The sequence below is a fragment of the Penicillium psychrosexuale genome (assembly GCF_028828465.1).
Source record: "Penicillium psychrosexuale strain IBT 29551 chromosome Unknown utg000004l, whole genome shotgun sequence".
NCBI classification, from domain to species: Eukaryota; Fungi; Ascomycota; class Eurotiomycetes; order Eurotiales; family Aspergillaceae; genus Penicillium; species Penicillium psychrosexuale.
This window is the reverse complement of record NW_026643189.1, coordinates 123,938-145,375: the sequence shown is the minus strand read 5'-3', so window position 1 is coordinate 145,375 and position 21,438 is coordinate 123,938. Positions and strand designations below refer to the sequence as shown.

The 21,438-nt window shown below is 49.3% G+C and overlaps 14 protein-coding genes across 14 annotated transcripts; 4 read left to right on the top strand and 10 right to left on the bottom strand.

Moving 5' to 3' along the window:
• Window positions 1-217: 217 nt before the first annotated feature.
• On the bottom strand, window positions 218-1,999 carry N7518_005862 (uncharacterized protein; the record flags this gene model as incomplete). Its single annotated transcript, XM_057186789.1, has 1 exon — window positions 218-1,999. The coding sequence occupies one exon, from the start codon at window positions 1,997-1,999 to the stop codon at window positions 218-220; it is 1,782 nt and encodes a 593-aa protein (XP_057038492.1).
• A 2,050-nt stretch (window positions 2,000-4,049) lies between these two features.
• Window positions 4,050-4,994, top strand: N7518_005861 (T2 family ribonuclease; the record flags this gene model as incomplete). Its single annotated transcript, XM_057186788.1, has 4 exons — window positions 4,050-4,285; window positions 4,342-4,636; window positions 4,695-4,887; window positions 4,945-4,994. 4 exons carry the CDS (start codon window positions 4,050-4,052, stop codon window positions 4,992-4,994), a joined length of 774 nt encoding a protein of 257 aa, XP_057038491.1.
• Window positions 4,995-5,526: 532 nt separating this feature from the next.
• Window positions 5,527-6,659, bottom strand: swc5 (putative Swr1p complex component (Swc5); the record flags this gene model as incomplete). The annotated part of the gene is made up of 2 exons (XM_057186787.1): window positions 5,527-6,214; window positions 6,283-6,659. 2 exons carry the CDS (start codon window positions 6,657-6,659, stop codon window positions 5,527-5,529), a joined length of 1,065 nt encoding a protein of 354 aa, XP_057038490.1.
• Window positions 6,660-7,226: 567 nt separating this feature from the next.
• On the bottom strand, window positions 7,227-8,211 carry N7518_005859 (uncharacterized protein; the record flags this gene model as incomplete). Its single annotated transcript, XM_057186786.1, has 5 exons — window positions 7,227-7,243; window positions 7,348-7,729; window positions 7,823-7,903; window positions 7,969-8,049; window positions 8,116-8,211. 5 exons carry the CDS (start codon window positions 8,209-8,211, stop codon window positions 7,227-7,229), a joined length of 657 nt encoding a protein of 218 aa, XP_057038489.1.
• Window positions 8,212-9,991: 1,780 nt separating this feature from the next.
• On the top strand, window positions 9,992-10,677 carry N7518_005858 (uncharacterized protein; the record flags this gene model as incomplete). Its single annotated transcript, XM_057186785.1, has 3 exons — window positions 9,992-10,107; window positions 10,172-10,270; window positions 10,356-10,677. The coding sequence occupies 3 exons, from the start codon at window positions 9,992-9,994 to the stop codon at window positions 10,675-10,677; spliced, it is 537 nt and encodes a 178-aa protein (XP_057038488.1).
• A 390-nt stretch (window positions 10,678-11,067) lies between these two features.
• On the bottom strand, window positions 11,068-11,837 carry N7518_005857 (uncharacterized protein; the record flags this gene model as incomplete). Its single annotated transcript, XM_057186784.1, has 2 exons — window positions 11,068-11,457; window positions 11,517-11,837. 2 exons carry the CDS (start codon window positions 11,835-11,837, stop codon window positions 11,068-11,070), a joined length of 711 nt encoding a protein of 236 aa, XP_057038487.1.
• A 1,169-nt stretch (window positions 11,838-13,006) lies between these two features.
• Window positions 13,007-14,187, top strand: N7518_005856 (dihydroorotase; the record flags this gene model as incomplete). The annotated part of the gene is made up of 3 exons (XM_057186783.1): window positions 13,007-13,061; window positions 13,110-13,189; window positions 13,255-14,187. The coding sequence occupies 3 exons, from the start codon at window positions 13,007-13,009 to the stop codon at window positions 14,185-14,187; spliced, it is 1,068 nt and encodes a 355-aa protein (XP_057038486.1).
• A 66-nt stretch (window positions 14,188-14,253) lies between these two features.
• N7518_005855 (MIND complex subunit MTW1) lies at window positions 14,254-15,424 on the bottom strand (the record flags this gene model as incomplete). Its single annotated transcript, XM_057186782.1, has 3 exons — window positions 14,254-14,850; window positions 14,935-15,261; window positions 15,371-15,424. The coding sequence occupies 3 exons, from the start codon at window positions 15,422-15,424 to the stop codon at window positions 14,254-14,256; spliced, it is 978 nt and encodes a 325-aa protein (XP_057038485.1).
• A 132-nt stretch (window positions 15,425-15,556) lies between these two features.
• On the bottom strand, window positions 15,557-15,830 carry N7518_005854 (uncharacterized protein; the record flags this gene model as incomplete). The annotated part of the gene is made up of 2 exons (XM_057186781.1): window positions 15,557-15,629; window positions 15,679-15,830. The coding sequence occupies 2 exons, from the start codon at window positions 15,828-15,830 to the stop codon at window positions 15,557-15,559; spliced, it is 225 nt and encodes a 74-aa protein (XP_057038484.1).
• Window positions 15,831-16,083: 253 nt separating this feature from the next.
• Window positions 16,084-16,560, top strand: N7518_005853 (uncharacterized protein; the record flags this gene model as incomplete). The annotated part of the gene is made up of 1 exon (XM_057186780.1): window positions 16,084-16,560. The coding sequence occupies one exon, from the start codon at window positions 16,084-16,086 to the stop codon at window positions 16,558-16,560; it is 477 nt and encodes a 158-aa protein (XP_057038483.1).
• Window positions 16,561-16,687: 127 nt separating this feature from the next.
• N7518_005852 (CENP-X/MHF2 family protein) lies at window positions 16,688-17,354 on the bottom strand (the record flags this gene model as incomplete). The annotated part of the gene is made up of 2 exons (XM_057186779.1): window positions 16,688-16,735; window positions 16,797-17,354. 2 exons carry the CDS (start codon window positions 17,352-17,354, stop codon window positions 16,688-16,690), a joined length of 606 nt encoding a protein of 201 aa, XP_057038482.1.
• Window positions 17,355-17,744: 390 nt separating this feature from the next.
• On the bottom strand, window positions 17,745-18,605 carry N7518_005851 (uncharacterized protein; the record flags this gene model as incomplete). Its single annotated transcript, XM_057186778.1, has 3 exons — window positions 17,745-18,260; window positions 18,327-18,385; window positions 18,449-18,605. 3 exons carry the CDS (start codon window positions 18,603-18,605, stop codon window positions 17,745-17,747), a joined length of 732 nt encoding a protein of 243 aa, XP_057038481.1.
• Window positions 18,606-19,064: 459 nt separating this feature from the next.
• Window positions 19,065-20,239, bottom strand: N7518_005850 (MIF domain protein; the record flags this gene model as incomplete). The annotated part of the gene is made up of 2 exons (XM_057186777.1): window positions 19,065-19,787; window positions 19,844-20,239. 2 exons carry the CDS (start codon window positions 20,237-20,239, stop codon window positions 19,065-19,067), a joined length of 1,119 nt encoding a protein of 372 aa, XP_057038480.1.
• A 144-nt stretch (window positions 20,240-20,383) lies between these two features.
• Window positions 20,384-20,832, bottom strand: N7518_005849 (DUF504 domain-containing protein; the record flags this gene model as incomplete). The annotated part of the gene is made up of 2 exons (XM_057186776.1): window positions 20,384-20,646; window positions 20,703-20,832. The coding sequence occupies 2 exons, from the start codon at window positions 20,830-20,832 to the stop codon at window positions 20,384-20,386; spliced, it is 393 nt and encodes a 130-aa protein (XP_057038479.1).
• Between the last annotated feature and the right edge of the window lie 606 nt (window positions 20,833-21,438).

The window sequence follows — 21,438 nt, the reverse complement described above, 5'->3', positions numbered from 1 at the left end:
CTGTGATCCACGAAGGACGACCATAGGCAGACCGCTTCAAACCACATAAAGACAGACAGATTAAGAATAATATCATTGTCGGTTGGAAAAAAACATCCATGGTTCCGAGGAACCAGTCACTATCTCTGTTGAGATTCGTAGATCATAGCCTATGTCGAAGCGATCTACTCTTGCGTAAATACGTTTCCGGCAATGAAAACAGATGGAAGCAAGGAAATTATGGGAGACGGAGAGAGACGGGACCTTTAAGTCGACCCTTCATCGTGTCCATAAGATCCGGGACTGTTAATGCGAGTCCGACAGCCTGGAGGTTGTGTTTGAATTCGGCGAATACGAGGCCCGCAACGGCCCCGGTCGAATCCACGACAAATGAGCCAGAGTCACCAAACTCAATAAAGCGATCTTGGATACCTATTATCATGAATTCCTCCGTACGAAGATCTTTGCTGTCGACGGTATTACTATTGATATCGTATCGTGTCGCCCATTTGCAAACAGACAGCACACCGTTGCACACTACACCTGTGACGTCGGTGGTGCGCCCTTGTTTGATATAGTACGTGTCTTCCTGTAACGAGCTAAATTCGTCGAGACGGGTACCTGCTGCGACTAGAGCCGGAGGTGGACCGGAGGGGCCGCTTCGAGGCATCTGGTTCCTTGGGACTTCGGGCATTCGGTTGGGCCTAAAGAAGCGCTCCTCGGCCTCCGGGGTTAGCTCGACGAAAGCCCAATCAATAACACGTCGGCCATGGACTAAGAGGCCCGACGCAGAATAGACGTCACCTAGGACGTGTGGCATCGCCTGGATGACTGGGCGCGTTGCAATCAGAGTTTTCTCCCAGGTTTCAACGGCTTCAAGCTGTTGTTGGGAGGATGCGCGAGGTGCATCGCTAGTGAGCTGCCGTTGCCGGATGAAGTCTACGACCCGAGCCTTCTGTGTCTCCAGGGCTTGTAGTTGGTCGTCAAGATCGGTCAGGGTATAGTCACGGTCTATCCTGGCTAGAGATTCTATACTGATTGCCCCCTGGAAGGGGATAGGCGAGAGAGGAGATACGCCCTCACGATTGATTGTATCAAGGTTAGCATATGGAGGGGAGGGGCGCATAACATGGTAGTTGGTCAGGAGGCCACGGTGCGTTTCGCCGTCATATGTAACCGCGACAAAGCCTCCTAAGGTACCAGCGTTATTACCTCCTCGAACGCCGATTGAACGTCCCATCTGAATATCCTTAGGACCTTTGACGCGATCTTTAAATGAGACAGGATCACCCTCCCCAAGGAGGCTAAGTTTCCCAGGGAGGAACTCGATGTCTGTAAAAATAGGAGGGATGTGTGATGTAAGTTGATGCGTCAGGTGGGCTTGGAGCTGATACCAGTTTGCATTTGTTGAGGGTAGAACACCAACAAGGGCTGGCCGCGCGGAACGGGAATCCCTGCCAATGTTGAATGGACAAACCAGTTGCCATTTGGTTCCAAGAGTCTCGTCGAGAAGCCGGACGATCTCATCCTTAAGATGGTGAAACGCAATGGCAAGCTCGGCTGTTGAGTGGATCGGGAACAAAGTAGGGACATAAAAGTGGTCCCCGTTGATCACCTCCACCTGGATCTGTGGAAGGCTATGGTTGTCGAGAAGGGTAGTAAGATTGTCTTTGATGGACCCTAGGGGCACTAGAGCCGAATGATCACCCGCAACAACAACGCGAAGCAGAGGAAAGCTGGCACCGGGGATAGTTGCATTCAACATATGAAAAAGTGACTTCGCTGACAGACCATACTGGTCGAGGGTGTTGAAGATGTCACGGTGCAAATGTTGTGTAGGATCTTCCTCAGCGGTCATGGTGGTGACGTTAAGGGCTGTCGGATCGGAATTCGGGAAGCTAATGCTTCGAAATGGATCAGTTCGATGGACGTAGTGTTCAATTTCCATATCCCCTTCATTGACCTCCGACTCCTGGAGGAGGCGGCGTCGCTTACGCGGACTTGGAAATGCCTCCGCCATTTTTCTTGCGATCTGGGCAGCGAAAGACGGAGAAAAAGATCTTTAGGAAACGGGTACATTGGTTAGGAAATGAGCCACGTGGCCGCGATAAAAGTATTGCTGGCCACGTACCTGTCTGACTTCAATAATGGTATGTACCCGAGATATCAGCATTTCCTCGACCTGGGTTAGCTCTGGGAGAAACGTCGGGACATCCCCAGGGTCCATGTTATTCTGGGAACCGAATAAGTAGACCCGGTCAGCGGGTTCCTTGATCATAAATATATATACTGAAGAGGGGACCCTGCCACGGGGGACAGGGGCTCCGACAGCCCTGCCTGCGAAACAGGTGTGAGAGCAGAGTCGTCGCTGGGTGTCTGCGTTGCCAAGAGTGCTTTTAGTTATCACATGACCGATTAGTCATCCTGCTCTGGTCGGAAACCCCACTGCAGTACTAAGTAAACAGCGTCACGTGTATAGCCTCGGCACCTTCAGTGTTGACGGTATCGATGGCTAGAAAGTTCTTGGAGCGAGAGAGAGATGAAGAAGGTTAGATTATCTACAATGATCGAGATCTAGCTAAATAGCTATGTGAAGCCTGATAAACCAGGCATTAGCATGTGATCAGCACGTGACCACCACAAAAGAAGTGTTTGACCAAGTCCGATAGTGAAACGAGGCTTCCGAGTCCTGATTGATTGTATCCGAAAAGGGTGTATGCTGGGAAAACAACCAAAAGAATCCGAGCAGGAGACAACGCCTCTCCTCGGAGATTTCAGAACCACCAAGTAGTATCCTGGGGATGGAATAGGGCTGGGAAACTCGGACTGATGCCCTTTATCCGGCACTAATCAACTGGTCGGGCCATCTCCGCATTATGACGCACCTAAATGGGCCTGATGGACCATTCAGTCAGGAGCCGTCATATAGTTCAAAGCGTCCAATGCATTGCCACTCCAGTTTGGCTCGTCAAAAGTGTCGGCCAAATCACAGATCGGAACGTCATCGTTCACCACATGAGCGGTTTCCGCTAAGCCTTGCGCAACTAGTAGTGAGGAAAGTAATGTTTGCAAAGCTTTAATGGCCTGAAGCCTCCCCGGGCTTGAGTTGCTCGAGAACACTCCATTGTCAAGATGGAGATTCCTTTCGAAATCATGCCCATGCTAGTATCAAGCGCTGGGGACCCATCTGGCTTGAACGTGCGATATTTGGGTTGAGAATAGATGTAAATCTGGATGACCAGCATGGATGTAAGTTCATTATGCACGGGGGCCTACCTGTCGAACACATAGGCCAAATAAGTTCTCTTGAGAAAATCTGGACTCTGTCCATGAATTTGGCGTGTGGCATTGGCAACATATTCATCGATGCTCAAGATCATAAGCAATGTCAATGTACAACATACTCAGTAGCGGAGTAATCAATGGCACCGTGACCACTTGGATCATGTATTGTCTTCATCAATCCCGTATATTTGTGATGAGTTGGTTTCGCACACGGGACAGAATGCTGCCCATTTCTGGATACCCACAGCAATTGTGCCCTAAGCGACACAACATCAGCTTCCAGATAATACCATTCTAGAGGGCTAAGCGTTCTGGTTCGTCAGGGTTGTGGGCGATCAGCGGGTTTAATCCCGCGGGGTTGAATCAACAGTCGGAGATCCGAAGGAGTAACCCGGTCGATGCAACCTCAGAAGACGTTTCGTCAGGCTTCTTCAGACGAAAACCGTCGGAGTCTGCTTTAGCGCTTTAATGCGTGGTGCATTTCTGTCTAGTCATTGGAGAAAAGGGAGAAAAGCCCACAATTCGACTTGCCCCGCTCGGTGATCGTCGCCTACTTCGACTGGCACTACTGTGCTTCATATTATTTCCGCCGTGATGATAGGTGTAGCGGCGACATCCGAGAACAAATCAGCGTCTTCTTATCGGTACATGTGCTAAATTGGCTATGTGCCTGACGATGTTTATGCCGAGTATGGTCCCTGGACTGAAGCATAAAAACCGTCCGATGACCCTCCTACATCTCTTCAGTCAGCTCAGCAATTCACTCTCAATTCAATCTTGACAAAATGTTCCAATCTCAATCCGCAAAGGGCATGTTCGCCCTAGCAGCTATGAGCCTGATCAGCGGCACAACCGCCAGCCTCGAAACCTGTGCCAGCAGCACCGCCTTCAGCTGCGCGAGCTCCTCCACATCGCCAACATGCTGCTTCAACTACCCAGGCGGTGCCCTCCTCCAGACTCAATTCTGGGATACTAGCCCATCAACCGGTCCCTCCAACTCATGGACCATCCACGGACTGTGGTACGTAGATACCGTTATGAATACCTGAAATCATAAACTAACCCCTCCCCATCCAGGCCTGACAACTGTGACGGCACATACCAGGCCAGCTGCGACTCCAAACGTGCTTATACAAACATCACAGCGATCCTGCAAGACCAGGATCTCGGTGACCTGGTCGACTACATGGACGACTACTGGGTTGATATCAACGGGGCCAACGAGGACTTCTGGTCGCATGAGTGGAGCAAGCACGGTACTTGCATCAATACCATTGACCCGAGCTGCTACTCCGGCTACAAGGCGCAGGAAGAAGTGGGTGATTTCTTCCAGAGAACGGTCGATTTGTTCAAGACCTTGGATACGTACAAGGTATGTCCCCCTCTCTGCCTTTCATTATATATGCTGTTCGTTTCTGACTGTGTGCCAGGCTCTCTCTGCTGCTGGCATTACCCCGAGTACATCCAAGACCTACACTCTCAGCGCCATCCAGAAGGCTCTTACTACCCTGCATGGTGCGTCGGTTTACCTTGGCTGCTCCAGTGGCAAGTTGAACGAGGTTTGGTATTTCTATAATGTCAAGGGCAATGCTATTGACGGAACATACAAGGCTGTCGATACGCGTAAGTTTTATCGTTTGCTTCTTGGTTGGTGCTTTACTGACGTCTTGGCCATTCTAGTCACTACTTCTAGCTGCCCAACGACTGGCATCAAGTATGTGCCCAAGTAAGTAAGGAATAGGGCTTGATGTGTTCTGTTGGTGATTGTCCTTGCTGAGTTGCACACTGAAAGTGTTGCTAAAATGGTATCTCTGGATTATTGCTATAGTACATGTTGATATAGATTCGAATTCTCGTTAGTCTCATATGATGATCGTTTTGCTTGACGATAACGTCTCACTAGGTATAGATGTAGACCGGTGCTTATACGGCATTGACCACATGGTCACACTCAGGCGCGAAGCTTTGAGGCAAGAATGTCGTGAATGCGGACATAAAGCACACCGTAGTATTGGGAATCGGCGAGGTGGCGGGAGGTCGAGAGGTCGCCCTTTCAATCGGAGTCGAGTGAGCCATTGCTCAAAGTAGAGGTACCCGCCGAGTTTTATCATCGCAACGAAACGTAGCCTGCACAAGGCTTGCAGAGAGTTCTGCAATAACTCAAATCTGTATGAAGCCATACACTTGTTGCAGCACGCGACAGGAGGAAGAGTGTGTTTGAAGCCATGAGGGGTTTGGGCAGAGAGCGCACGAGTGGTGTTTTCATATACCCTTGAGCCGTGCAGCCCGCCGTTCGTCTTCCCTCTTGTCTTCCACGCGACCCAAGAAATCCATGCGACCAATATAACCTTCCTTAGCTTTGCTATGTGTGCGCAGCTCGTCTTTGATACCGGCCGAGTCGACGTACGAGGCCCAGTCGAGTCTTGACTTCTCCACGGTGTTGATCTTGGGTCCGCGCGCGTCTTTGTCATCGGTAACGAGTTGCTTTTCCCAGCTTTTCTTGATCGTGCCGGTCGGATTGGGGTCAAATCGCGATATCTTGCGAAGCGGTCGCCGAAGGTTACGAGCGGCATTTGCGGCTGCAGCATCCTCGTCGGTATATTCGACATTCTCCCCACTGGACAAAAACGCTTTAGCCTCCGCCGAGTGTTTGGGCACGACCTTCTCCTCGGTGATCCATTCGCCGGCAAATTTGTAGGTGCGCTTGATCTTGATCATCTGGTCGGCGTGCACGGTATTCCCTATTTTGTGCTCCGCATCTTCGGCACCCTGGTCCTGTCCTTTGGTTTCGCCTGTTGGTTCAGGTTCTTGGGCGGATTCGGATATCTGCTGGGTCTGGGGTGGCTGCAAGCCGGTGTGGGTCTGGGGGGCATTCATCTGCTCCCATAGAGCGTCCACGTCCACGGTCGCGCCGTCGATCCTGGCCAGCGGTTTGCGCTGTTCCTCCTGTCTGCTCGCAGAACGCGTATTAGAACCCAATATTAAGTCAAGCAGCATTGATAATAACTTAGGACTTACATGTGTTGTTTCATTGCGCGTGTCCGCACGAATCCCCCGGTTCCTCCTTCATCGTCGTCCAAGTCAATGTCGCCATCGTCTTCGTCGCTATCGCGCGGGTGTTTTCCCTTGGGCTTCCTCCCCTTGGCCTTCTTCTCTTTCTTCTCCCTTGCTTTTCTAATTGTAGCCTCATCCCCAGAGTCGAGTTCTGCATCCTTGGGGATCTGAGATTGGGTGTCTGTCTTTCGCTTCTTCTTTGCTGGTTCTGCGGCTTCATCGGGGTCGGAAGATAAGTCGGAGTCGTCCGGTGCCACGTCTAAGTGGAAGTCTTCATCCTCGGCAGAGTCATAGTCCTCCTCATCAAGATCCAGATTTTCTGGCAGAGTAGCATTTGCCATTGTCAATCTTTTCTGCTTGTCTGGGCTTATCGAGAGGTGATCCAGAACTTTAGGACAAGGCGCAACAAGGTAGAAGGATGAATTTCTGCCGTAGGCGGTGTCACGGCTATGTATGTCATCTCCGTTGACTCCATTGACAATGAGTATGTACATCTTCTATGCACATCCATGAACATCTAGACAGACCTCTAGCTTTCAAAGGCACCTGTCACCATCATTTATTTTTACAATCAAAGCTCTATAGCAGTCGGGAAAAGCATAAGCCCCTCCACAGTAATGGCAGTCCCAATGTCGAAACATTGAATGCATACAGTCCTACACATGTGGATGTATAAATGAGTTAAAAGACTTGGTAATTGATTCAATGGTTCATGATCAGTAGAAGAGGTAACAATTCACGTTCTGATAGAAGAACAGCGAAGAAGCAAAGCCTCCCCAAAACGGACTGCAACAGTGCAAGGAACAGACCGTCCGACGGGCTATTCCTCTTGGGCCAAAGCCAGAAACAGATTCATCTTGTCATCCAGATTCAGCCGCAAAGGGCCATCGTACTGAGATCGCACGGATTTAAGGGGCATTGGGGTCTATAATACATATGATGGTTAGTATCATCCTAGTATCGTGATCGGAAGGCATGATGAGAAAGTAGGAATGGAGGGATGGCCATCAATAAAGCAACTGTTCTTACCTTCGATCTCCTCCAGACCAGTCTGAGGTGCGGCCCACCAATTGGATTCAGCATTAACAACAGGCTCGGGGACCACTTCACGGGCCACGAGGTTCTGCTGGTTGGCATCGCCCGCTGCAGTGCCGTGGACAGCGTGACCACGGTGAGCACCACGGTGAGCAGCACGGTTAGCAGCACGGTGAGCAACACGGTGAGCACCACGGTGAGCAACACGGTAGGTATCACGGTAAGCACCACGGCTACGGCCACGGCCACTGCCACCACGATCATAACGGCTGCCTCGCACACGGAGAGGGCCACCTTGGCCTCGAACCCGGGCCAACTGGTCTCCACGGGCCGCCTGATCTCCATGGGCGGCGCCATGGAGGGCACCGAATTCATGCTGTATAGGTCATGCACGTCAGCCATCATCCACTGCTACCATCCCAAAGAGGATCGGGGTGTATGAGAAATGGGGGAATGGGGTGAATCTTACAACCGTCTGGGCTTGAACTGCCAGCAGGGTGAGCTCGGTAACACGGGCGTCACGAGCAGCCGAGGGCTGCATACCTTCCTGCTATAAGTGATATTAGCTCAGAACCTCGAAGCTCGGGCTGAATGGCAATTGGGGTCATATCGTACATCAACTTGGCGTTGAATGGCCTGCGACATTAGCTCCATGATGCGGTTGGCAAGGAAAGTAGGGGCAGTGGGAGCAATAGGCTATGAATAATCTCAGTATTGCTCTACAAAGGTTCCAGTAGTCAATGGAGCGTTCAATCGGCTTACATTGCGCCGGGAGCGCCAGTCATCCTGCCGACGGCGCTGGGCGGTGCTGCCGCCAGGGCCGGCAGGGCCGGTAGGAGGGACAGCCTGCTCCTTCATTGTCACACAAAGACAGCAGAGACAAAGGAATAAAGAAAGAGATGAGCCTGCTCGCTGTGTTTATTCACAGCGGATGAAAGGTATGTTGTGAGGAGAAAGGGAAGTTCAGCGTTTACGTTTACGTGGAGCTGGACGTGGACGGAGTTTTCACGACAATACGTGCTTATATTTACGTTTTATGACCAAGATATTGCTCGGCGTCTTTGCTCGGCGTCTTTTTTGATTGAAACCTGGAGCTCCCCTCTAGCTTGCGGCTAATGAATGACTTACTAGTTTCCTGCCAGACAAAATCCCTAATCGGCATGATGGACAACAAAGAGTGTTGAATTGGTGCCTTCTGACTCTATCTAGGGTTAGTTGATTCCGGCTTTGAACACATACTCTCTATGGCTAGGTATATTCTGGCCAAAAGCATTGAGGGATGTTGGTGGCGAAGCCGTCGGGAGAAAGACCATGCTTTGATTTCCTATGGAAGATAAAGATCTATCTGACCAGAAGAAAGACCTAGAAGCAAATAAGAAAGGCAGCCATGCCTCTAGCAGAAGCTGTTGTCACTACTAGCTAGAGTATACAACGAGAACAAGGATTGTGAAGTGTCTTTGGTGATGGATGGGGTTTGAAAGATGGCCAGTATGAGGACTCCTGGCTTTCTATCTTCCTCTATGAGCATACTGCTTGTGGATATGATGACCTCGGCAACTCTGCTAGTATGCATGGAGTATGGATGGATATATGGTGGAGTCGGCCTATAAGCAGCCGCGTTGCTTGTAGTAATGGTAACTGCGCATTTCCTTCGATTTCATATAATCAATTATATATGTAGTTAACGAAGATAGACCAAGCACTCCTATGGCCTTCAAGGCGAAATGAGACATAGCTGGGTTGTTGTACGTACGTACGACGACTAGGGCTTTTTTAGTCTGAGGTCATTATCTTGATCTAGCTTCAGCAGGTACGATTTATATCGACCTTGTGATATAAAAAGGCATGGAGTAAGTAGTTGGATTTCTATTACCTTTCTGCTATGGTAGACTACATACAGGGATGTCTTTGACAGATATCATGGCGTATCTTCTAAGTATAGAAACCGAGAAGATATCGACGAGGGATATTTGGGGAACTAATTTGCATAATGTGATTGTACTGAACATTTAAAGGTTCCTAATGCGGCTCTGGCCATTCATCATTGGCCAACGCAAGCAGAGGATTCGACTCAGGAATGTAACCCAGATCTCTGGAATGCGACATCCGAGGAAGTTATGATGCCGGGGAAGAACATCATATTATCACCTCCCATGGTACCTCGCAAACTTTTCTGGATCAGAAAACCGCTTTAGGCGAAATTTTCCTCTTCTGGTTCGATCTTTTATCTTCAACCAAACTTGTTGTCTGGATGTGATACCAATCCGGCACACGCAAAGAACCAACCTTTCTGGCTTGACTTAGTCACTGTTCCCCTTTAATCTTCGTAGCTTTCTTGATCATAATTGCGCAGAACATATGGTGCCTGGTTAAGAATGTGGGCCCTGGTATACTTTTCCACGTGCGAGCTTTGTTCAGGCTCGTGTCAGCGTGCCGGGAATAGACACGGCCTTGAGAGAGCATTTAATGGTTCCATTGCCTTGAAGATGGATGTAACGTTCAAAATCCTGGTTTCCACACGCCCAATATAAGGTCTTAAGTGAATCTGCTTGAACTTGAACTTGAAATTTAAGTTTCAACCTCTGATCTATACCTACCAGGGTGCATATTCTTCAATATAACTTTGTTCAATATCCCAATGCATTCTTTTACTACTCATCTCTCCCTTCTATTTGCTGCATCGGCTACCCTTATCGCCGCTCAAGATGCCACATCCCAAAGCACAAGCGGCAACTCGAACTGTGCTTCTCAGAAGTAAGCTTATAAGCCTCTAAGAACCTATGAGTTTCCGTTAAGATTCCTTTCTCATAATCAACAGAGTTGTAGATTCATGCGTTGCGATAATGAAACGTGGACTCGCAAAGTGTGCCTCGAATGATTGGGACTGCAAGTGCTCGGGGGCTGCAAACATTGCCAAGTAAGTAGGCCACCTACTTGACTCTTGTAATTTCTCAATGAGATGCCTATACAGTCAACACCGCAGTACTGATATAATTGAGCAGCTGTTACGTAGATTGCTCCGATGATGACCCGGATTCGTCCGCGGCCAAACAACTGAGTGTAAATGATTGCGCTACCGCAAATGCATACGACCAAGGAGAGACTACCGTCGCACCCTCATGGACTCTTCCCGGATCAAATGCGGCACAGCCAACCGACACAGATGCTACTTTGACCACTAGTAGCAGCTCGTCTACTACTGCCGGACCGACTAAAACCTTTGCGAATGAGAAGTCGGCGAGTCCATCGGAGGGAGCTGCGGTTGTGAATGATGCTGGTAGTTGGATGGCTCTTGTGGTTCTAGGGCTAGGGGCTGCATTTTGAGACTGGGGTCCCAGAAGGAAGGGATTACCGAGTTTACGTGATTATTAGACCTATTTAGATATACTTGTAGAATTGCATTGACATTGGAATATTCATTCTGCGATATAAATAATGGAGATGGCATATGTGGAGCAAACAACCTCCTTGAGACTCAGACTAGATACATATTTTTCCTACACCTTGGTTGCAAGACGATCCCTTCTCACAAAACAACAGAAGCTACAGAAGCCACAGAAGTACCAGACCAGTGAATTCTCATCTTTCATTAATCAATGCCCAGCATAGATAACCGTGAGTACATCCCTTCCATTCAACAGAGTAACCATTATAAATCAACGAAGCAATGTCACGTTTACACAGCACCTATATCCTCCCGGAGTCATTCTCTCATCAATTGCGATACACCTGCTTAGTAGCAATCTCCAACTTCTCGAGTTGGAACTGCTCTGCCCGATGACGAGAGATATCCCGTTGGAACCAGGTACCAACAGCAGCAACGAGGCCCATCAGCACCTCCATTCCAACAAGTACGCACAGCAGCACAAAGCCAGCACGAGTATTGATACAGTCACGATCGAAGTGGCGGGGTGTATTAATGCTGCTCGTCCCGTTTTTCCACTTGCAGGTCCAGCTGTGGAGGGTTTCCTTCTTGTTGAACCCTGCTGGGTAATCGGAGGACGGCGGGTATATTATGAACAGGATGCCGGCCAGGGCTGTTACAAAACCTGCAACGGCTGAAGCTGAGGCATAGTTGTTAAGTGACTTGATACCGGAATGCGGCTGGATGGGAGTTAGTATATGGAATCAAACACAGTGCAGTGGAAGGGTGTAAAACTCACAGATGGTAGGAGGGTAAGGGCGATGTACACCAAGTTCAAGATGGTGATTATACAGCCACATGAAATGGCGGCGGTTGTTGGACGAAGATCAAAGTTCAAAGGCCACAGTGCGAGGCCGGCACTCGCCCACTGGGAGGTGTTCTTATAATGTCGCAAGGGTGGGGCTTCGCACGCGACGACGGCAATAGCAATGCCGAAGATTGAAAAGGATAGACCAAGTCGTGCAAAGTAAAGGACACGATTGCGTTTTAGGAATTTTGATTCCTCCATGTATGAAGAATGAGCACCGCCTGATCCGTCTAGGGACGAGTTTGAGATCATGATGAGAGTGTCGTTGGGTTTCGTGAGATGATAAAGAGGGGTCGAAGGAGAGGAAGTGTGTGTAACTGTCAATGATTACCTTGCTGGCAAGGATCCTTCTGGTAATTGATATGAAAGAACGAAGAACCCCTCGGGACAATGACAATGATGGAAAAGTGGAAAAAGCAAAGGTAGGTACTATGTTCGAACAACTCTGTCTCAGATTATTGACGGATACCAGGCGGGATATGTATATTCGTGGAAAATAGCCTAAACTTGATCCAGGGACTATCTTAGCGAGCGCTATTGCTGTCACAAGAGAGTAACCACCGAATGAGGGCTTATCCCAAAGATCTTCATCCCGATTACTGCATAGCGCCATGTAGGGCGCCTCGATGGTAACCGACCGTGCTGATTCGCCTTAGGCTCTGGGTTGAATTTGCAGGACTATCTAGAATTGTAAACATTGGCCTTGCAACTGGACTTGTACATCCCCGGAGTATAATTGCCTGAGCGTGCAGACTCGGCGACTTGGCAGACACATCGGGGGACAAGCAACCAACAAAGCGCCTAGTAGACCTAAATATAGAGTCTGAGCGGGGTTTGCTTGTGATTTTTAGTTGAAGAACCGATCTCAGTCGTCTTTTGGAAAATCTAATTTCTCCCAAGGATGGTCATCGTGGCCTGTGATAGGTGACGGCGAAGCGCCGAAAATTGTGCCTGGGGGCCACCAGCGGCAACGGTGATTCAGGAACACATCCTTGCCTTGTTGATTCGAGGAATTCTCGTATTCCTTGAACGGATCTAGGCCTTGGTCTTTGAATATCAATGTTTCCCTGTTTCTCCCCGAGTACACTCCGGACGTGCCACGGTGAGTAGTCCGTGCGGAGAGGATGCGCAGGTAAGACTGGAATATTCCTATTTTCAAATTAGTTCGGCATGTTATGGTCACACATTGCCTCTGACTCTTCAGTGTATTTTCAAGCTTAGAATCAGCTGAGAAATAAAGAAATAAAGAAACAAGAATCCAAGAATCCAAGAATCCGGAGAATGGCCGAATAGGGCCACCGCCATCGGCAGAACTTTTTCAGAAATGGCGGGGCAAACGCGCAGATCGACTTTTTCTTGAACATATCAGGGATATAACCTTTGCAATTGGAGCTTGAGCTTGATCTTGATTGGAATTTATCATGTCTCTCTCCAAGCTGCAGGGAGTAAAGCTCCCCGCCTCGGCCGACTTCCATGGTACTAAGAAATTCTGGGCATTAATAGATGCAAGCTGACCAAAGATAGTCCATCTTCGTGATGGTCCAATGATGGAGTTGGTGACTCCTACTATCCGACAGGGAGGTGTGAACACCGTTTTTGTTATGGTAAGGAGGTTTCTTTATTGGGGAACAAATCCTAGCTTTTGAGCTATATCTAATACACTCGATAGCCCAACCTTGTGCCACCTATCACGACCGTCGACCGTGCTTTGGACTACCAGAAGCGCCTCCAAGCCATCGAGCCGAATGTTAACTTCCTTATGTCGTTGTACCTCCACGAGACCGTGACCCCGGAGACCATCGTTGAGGCTAAGAAGCGCGGCATCGTCGGTGTCAAGAGTTACCCGGCCGGTGTGACAACCAATTCCTCTGCGGGCGTGGTCGACTACACGCAATTCTATCCTGTTTTCGAGGAGATGGAGCGACAAAACATGATTCTGAACCTGCACGGAGAAAGCCCCTCCGGAGGCGATGTGACGGTGTTGTCCGCGGAAGAGCGTTTCCTCCCCAAGCTCTTTGAGCTGCACTCCAAGTTCCCTAAGCTGCGCATCGTTTTGGAGCACTGTACCACTGCTGCAGCTGTGGAGGCCGTGAAGAAGTGCGGTCCCACCGTTTCTGGTACCATCACAGCCCATCACCTATCCATTATCATCGACTCGTGGGCCGGCGACCCATTCTGCTTCTGCAAGCCCGTTGCTAAGACCCCAGCCGACCGCGATGCCCTTCTCCGTGCTGCTGTCTCAGGAAATCCCAAGTTTTTCTTTGGCTCCGACAGCGCCCCGCACCCGGCGGCATCCAAGCGTGGTGGCGAGAAGATCGCTGCTGGAGTCTTCACCCAACCATACACCACTCAAGTTGTGATTGATGCGTTTGAGCAGGCCTGCGATAACGGGGTCCTCAAGGCGGATGAGGTCACGCCAGAGATTGTCGAGGGTTTCATGAGCAAGTTCGGACGGTCCTTCTATGGCCTCCCGGAGGAGCAGAAGGAATTCATCACTATCGAGAAGAAGGGCGAGAAGATCTCGGAGATCCTCCAGTCAGACAAGACTGACGTGGTCCCCTTCAGAAAGACCCAGGAAACATGGAGCATCACTTGGTCTTAGTAAGGCGACCTGTACATATTCAATAATAGAATCGTAGAGCAAAACATTTTTCACACGCACATCCTCTTACACAGATTTGTCTTGCGTAAGCATGTTTGCCACGCTTTCAAGGGCGTGGGCTTCTCTGATGTCGATTCTGCGACCTGCGACCACTGGATTTCCATCATCACCCACAGCAAGCTGACCAGCTCGCTCGAGATGGAGTCGAATTCTGCTCTCGATATATTCCTTTCTCTCGTCTCTCTTAGACTTGGCTTCAATTGGTACCGTTGCATTGGGCAGGGCTGCCAATTTCGGCCGGAGCTGTTCAAGTGTCGTCTGCAACGCGGGCAGCTGCGAGAGAATGAACGTAGTGTTGGTTGTAAGAGGTGTGGGTTTAGCATTCGACCCAGCATCGACACCAACACGAAGCTGGCGTGCAGCTAGGCTAGAGGTCAAGAAGGACAAATCCACTAGTATGTCTTCGGCTGTCTTGGACACACCATCTACCTTCGCTGTTTCAACTGTCGACAAGATAGATTGTAGTTGTGAGATGACCGCATTATTTCGAGCGCGTTCTTCTTTTAGCGACCGGTTTAGTTTCTTTGTCTCGAACAACTTCTTGCGTTGCGCATGTATGGTTTCTGGCGTCGGTGTGTCTGGCGAAGATACGAAAGAGAGACCCTAGCACAAGGCGCATTAGTGTATCCCCTATTACAAAACACCAAGCAGGTTCAGGTCTAGACAACTGTGAAAGCCTCCACATACCTCGTAGTGCTTCAACCGCACCCAAGAGAGCAAGTCTCCGGGCACCGTGAGAATGTTACGCAGCACATAGATCTCAAATTTGTCGAAGGCCTTATCAACATTGGCCTCCAGCAGCGTCTCTAGCTGATGCAATCCATTCTCGATCTCTAGCTTCGCCTCGGGATAAACCACATTGCCATCCTCGTCTGTTTCCGCGATGCTGGGGCCACTGCTGTCATGGGAGAAACCGAGCCGTTCAGGTGGCGTATTGAGGAGACCGGACTCCAAGCTAGATATCGCTTGGTAAATCAGATTGTTGATCGAGTTGATAATGTCATCTATAAGAGACTAGGGAGCTGTCAGCGATATTCCTAGTTGCAAGGGGTGGGTCCGGAGTCGCAACTCGTAGGTCGCGCGTGCAGCACGAGTCCATGCGTATCGGTCTCGATCGGCTTACCAAGGGTGTGTAACTAAAGTGCTCAGTGAGCAAGGAGGTCGTCGCATCATCCATCGCGAAAAGATTGGTCTTCTCGGGCTGGGCTTGACGCGTTGAAGAAACAAAACACGCGCGGGGGAAAATCCACTAGCCACCGCCTTCTGTCCACTATCAACTACAACATTCTTGGTGACATCCAGCTTGCGTTCAAATCATAATGGACCTTTTTGTCTTATCTCTGACTTTTGTTTTACCATCTCCGATGCGTACTCCGGGCTTGCTACGTTGTACATAATTTGATGTCGAACTGACACGAGTCCCATCCCGACCTCTCAACCCAGTCACCAGGTACCCGACAGCGTTGATATCCAGCTGAAGCAAGACCCTGGTCCTTAATTGTCAGCATGTTTGTACGCAGTGGCAGATGACCATCCCCTGGCAAATGTTCTAGTTTGAACGACCAGATCCACCGTCGGGCCATTGGAAGGTTATCATCTAGTCCAGGTGAGACGCCGACTTTGCCCCCCATATGCCTCATGGATGTAGGAAGTTTTTTTTTACTTAAACTCTGCTCGAGGACCCTGTAAAACCTGGTATGTAGCAGTGCACCCTTGAGGGAGGAACACAAACAGAAAAGGCGTAGAGACGATCCAAACATTCTGTCTCGTCTATCTTGGTAAGGACCCATCCAGGCAACCCTTCAAAGGGATTACTCCTCACATCTTCAGCCCACCATGTCCCAGGGAAACCCCCTCCGAGTCCTGGTCATAGTCTCGCACCGGAGTTCTCAGATATCCAAAGCCCAAAACAACCCAGAGGCCCTCCTGCCAAAAGCCGTCCGCCTCCTCAAAGAAAGCCATATCTACATCCCACAAGAAGTTCACCCAACAACAAAGCTAGTGGCAGCTCAGAAGTGGCGAACGCGGGTATTCTTCGTCTTCGACATCTGCCACACAGCATACGACGCCAAGCTCGGCCATCTACCCGAGCAGAACAAGCTCCCCGTTGCTGTTGTTCATCTCAGCAAAAAGAACACGGCCTATGTGGCGAATGCCTGGTTGTCAAAGAGGGTTAACAGAGATATTGCACTGTTTCACAATGCCAATGGCTTCGGGGCAGTGCCGCCTTTTGTTGAGGATCACACCGTTGGAAAGCCACCTGAGTATACGAACCCGAGGGATATTTCACTCTTGCGGGCCTCTTGCGTGTGAAGAAGTTTGATTAGAAATGTGGCGTGTGTTCTGCTGATGCTGTGGTATCTTGAACAATAAATAATACGCCCTAATTAATGATGGATTTCACCTAACGCCATGACCCTTGGTAGTAGAAACGCAGAGGCTAGAAATCCATCGTAAGCTGCGGCGCCATTTTCTCCAGATCTTCAACCTAGAATATCAATCAGCATACCAATGTTAGCCAATTGGGGGATTAAAAAACGAAGACTTACCTCGAGGAAGCCGTCCCCAAGACCCCTGCCCCCGGTATTTCCATCTGACTCGGCCCTCTCATAAGCAGCTCGGGCAATGGCTTCTCTCACAAAGACATCAATATACTTAGCGACAACGCTATTGGCATCTTTCGCGACCTTGGTCTTCTCATTCTGGAAATTCTGATGCAGTAGGCGTGTGAGCAGCTTCGAAGGTATTTTTGGGTCGCTGGACGTCACGTCCTCTGCTTGGTTCCCAGTTGTGATTTCAGCAAGGATATAGTCGGGCTCCTGGGAGAGCGAGCGCGAACGACTGCGGCCCGATCCATTGGAGTCGTACTCTGATTCGGATTCGGAGGCGGCGTTGGCATTGGTATTGGCTGCCGGAGAATCGGGCCGGGGGCGTTTCCCAATACTTGCGGATTTGCTTTTTGTTGTTTTGGGCACGGTAGTAGACGTGGAGGCTTTTGTGGTTTGTTTCGCTTTTCCTTTGGGCTTTGGCGCGGAGCTGGTCGTACGACTGGGAGGTTTGAAGGGGAGGCGTGGGCGCTTTTTAGCTGGTTGGGGTTCGCCGGACATATTGGTATCCTAGAGAGTCACAAAAGGTATGCGATAGGTAATACGGTGGGAATTGCAAGTATATGGTGAGGGTAAGGTTGGGGAAATCGAGAGACACCTCAACGCGGGCGGGCGCGATCTACAGTACGCGCTGTCAGGTGATGAGGGGAGGCCCTACAACATACTTTGCTAGTGGCGACAGGCTTGATTCTCCTGTTTCTTTTGGGCTAGTTTTTTTGTTCTTCTCGTGTATCAAAGTTATCTGCATGTGCTCGCTCCATGGTAACTAGCTTCAATTATCATCAGAAAATGAGAATGAGTTAACCCTCGCTCCTCCACAACATACCACCAGGTAGAAACCCACCAGCCAAAATCCTTGCTGATGGGGAGGAAACAGATCCTTTGATTCTCTCAGTCCTGGTAACTGTCGCTGGGACGCTCCATGCGAACGGGGCGAGCGCGGCGGTTGCTAGACTCAAAGGGGTGGTATACATTGATGTTCAGACCGACCGTGTTGATCAATTTAAGAATGCGGTTCCAGGGAACGCGGAACAAGCCAGTGCAGAAACGGCTGGAGTAGAGACTCAGAGGTCGCTCACTACTGGTCTCCGGAGCCTGTCGGGAAAGCACTTGTAGCTGTTCACTCAGGTCTTGTAGGGCAGCAAAAGTGTTATTGACAATCATATCCTCCGAATCCACGTGGCTGCCATATTTCTGCGAGGTAAAAAGACAGATTATCCAATGGCGCCGGCGGTGTAGGAGGATGTCACTTTGCTGGGGTGGGATGATGAGCGCGGTGCCGAGGGGACGGTCGACAACGAGAGAGGGCTGCGGGTCCTCATCGCGTAGGTCGGTGATGATGTTGGTAACTGGGTGGCCTTTGTAAATGAGGCAATGGTTGCGGTAGATATCATAGGCGGCAGGATACTATAAAACATCGCCTTGTTAGCTCTAGGCTATGGTGTCAAGTGGGTGATTGAATGATTGACTAACCCGATCACGAAATGCACGGGCAATTCCTGCGCCCCAGACACCCTGGCAGTTGCACGCATCTGAATTGACTAGGTTAGTGAGGCTCTAATTGAAATAAAGGGTCCCTAATAAGGGGTTCCCACGGATCAGAGCAGCGCCGTTGGGAGCGTCGAAGAGGTTTCCGGGGGTCTCCTGGACAAAGTTGACGACAGCAGGCAAAGACGAGGTCATCAATATCAGCGATTCATCACTATCAGTGCGTTCAATCGCTGCAGCTTGGTTTTCATCTGAGTCAGACATGATATCGCGTTGTGTGATATTGTGTTGTGTGATGTTGTGTTGTGGATGAGAAAGTAAATAAGGAAACTGGAATTCTCCTATGCTCCCTATGAGGGGTTGAAAGAAGTAAGGACAGTACAAGGGGAAATATCATAAGAGAGAAATAGGTGCATGTATGATCGTCTAAACTACCACCGTCTCACGTGAAGCTCGCAAGGCAACGTATCTCTAACAACTTGACAAAAGATATGATATATAGAAACCTTAGAATTCAAGAAGCAAAAGCAAAACATATTACATTGACAAGAGGTCAATTCACTCAATTTCGTGCTAAGAGTTGGCCAAGGATGCAAGGTATAATCATATGGACTGAATTGTCTGACACAGCGAATCCATATGCCGAACCCCTGTTAAGAAGATACCCCAATGCAATCAACTACATTACCCACTGCAATGTACTTTGCGATTCTCAAACAGCAGTCAATCCTTCTTTCCCTTTGTAGCTGTGAATGGTTTCATTGTAGTCAGCTCGCCCAACTCGCCCAAGCGACGGTTAACAAAACTCTTCAAGCTCTCTCTCTTCTTTAAGGCTCGTTCAGATTTCTCGTCTTTGGATGAGACCTGCTGGGTCCGTTCCCCATTTGGTGATTGTATTGGCTTTTTGTCGTCTGCTTGGTTTGGCCTCAGCGGAGGGGCCTGATCTGAAGCAAAAGCCATAGGAGAAGTTGAAGTAGGGGTTGCGACGTCAGGACTCATAACTGAAGTGAGGGAAATCGGAATACTGTTTCCACTGCTCGATTTCATGCGACGACTCATGGATCGCGAGAGAGACTTGAAGATCGAAGAGTTATTGCTGGAATTAATTCGTTCGAGGCGGTCGATCTCACTCCTGGCGGTCGTCCCATTTGTTGCAATATTGTCTTCACTCGCGGGCATATAGATCACCACTCCTTTGTCAGGCGCAATTCCAAACATTTCCTGGATGATTGATTGGATTAGGCCCGTGTTACGGAGGTTGGTGAGGGGTCCGATCAAACTCGAGAGAGCAGTAACCTTCAAGAGATATGCAGAACCGGAGGTAGTTCCAAAAAGCAAGTCAGCGTTCTGGTCAATGGTGACTAGCATTGATGTCTCCGGGCGCTGGTAGACCTGAGCAAGGAAGTGGGCGAAATCCGACAGTAACTTGGATATATTATCCTTTGGCTAGTTGGTGGGTTAGCATAGAGGAATCACCGAGCGAATATCAGCACGTTACAAACCTTGGTATTGGTCTTGAGCTCAACGACAACCACCGATTCATGGGTCACACGGTCCTTGGGGGAGTTGTGCGATCCACGAGCCGTAAATGCATCTTCGTAGTACAATTTCTTCATCTTTGTTACCGGCGAATCGTCCACACTTTTCTGGGGAAGATAGACAGGCATGCTCTCTGACGCAAAACGCGTGACGGGCACGATATTCTCCTCATCGTGCTTGTCCTCCTTGAAAAGTGATGAAGTTCTTGCCGGCCTCTCTGGCATGATGATCGGGGCTACACTGGCATCCGGAAGGGTCTTGGCTAGCAAATTATTGCATGATGCATTGGTTGGTTTCTGTAGTAGGGGAATGTTGGTGGTCAAGCGAGGTAAAGACGGCTTCTTCTTAGAAGAGCCCATTGCGTCATTCAGTATGAGGTGATGAATGTTGGAGATATTCTAAAATGACAGAGACAACGGACGACAGAGGTCAACCTTCCAAGGTTCCAAGGTAGGAAGGGACAGGAAAAACAGAAGGTGCGACGGAAAATCCACTTCAGGCCTTTAGACAAGAAAGGCCAATTCGCTGAACGCCGAGTTTCCACTCAAAAAGATCTTGTCAATACGTCTCCTTCGATCCCAAACAATGTCCCCATTGATGTGTCGGATATATAACACCCGATGCTGTGGAATGAATTCTTCATCGGTGGTCTCCTTCTTCCAACTGCCCATGGTGACTTCCAATTGTCCTTCAAATCGGTCCACGAATCCGATGACATAGTTGCTGCGTTCAAACGCCGAATCCCAGGTAATGCGATTGATGATGTCTGTAAGCAGTCCGATTAGCAGGGTTGGCGATATATACAAGTTTCAAACTACCTACCTCCAGCCGGGCGTAGTCTGTTTTCGCCAGCCTTAGGGTTATATTCAGGCGAAACACTTCGCTGATCCCGCTTTTGTGGCGAGCTTGTTGACACTGCTGGGAGTGAGGATGTCTCTTGCCCATTAATCATATTGGCATCTGTATCGCTCTGATTATTCGAAGCCATGATTTTCAATGATTCAAGAATTCTGATCGTCGAGTTGGTTCTTAATTTGGTTTTCAAGTTGAGTTTAATTATTTAGCCTGGAAACCGATGTGAATTATATATATCACCCCAAGGGCATAAGGCCAAACACTTTTATTTTTATCTAGATGTCACCTTGCCGAGTCGCGACTCAGCCCTGTACGGCTGGAGATGTAATCCTAGGATGATTCACGTTCAGTCATACCTGTAGGTAAAGTACGCAGGAAGTGGTAATGTCTAACTCCTAGTGATAGGCCAAATCAGCCCTAGAGGATGCTAATGACTCAGAATACGATCGTGGCTTGGTATCCATTAGGAGGCTGTGTGACTCATGGATTCCACCCGCGCTGGAACAGCCACCAATGACATTCTTGTTCTTGAGAAAGATACAAAAATAAGTGACTAGCATGATGCTAATACTATATACAATAAGGAAAGAAAAAATAAAAATAAAAAACAAACTCCGATAGGGGGAATCGAACCCCCGGCTGCCGTGTGAGAGACGGCGATGTTAGCCACTACACCATATCGGATGGTTGAAATTCCTTCCGC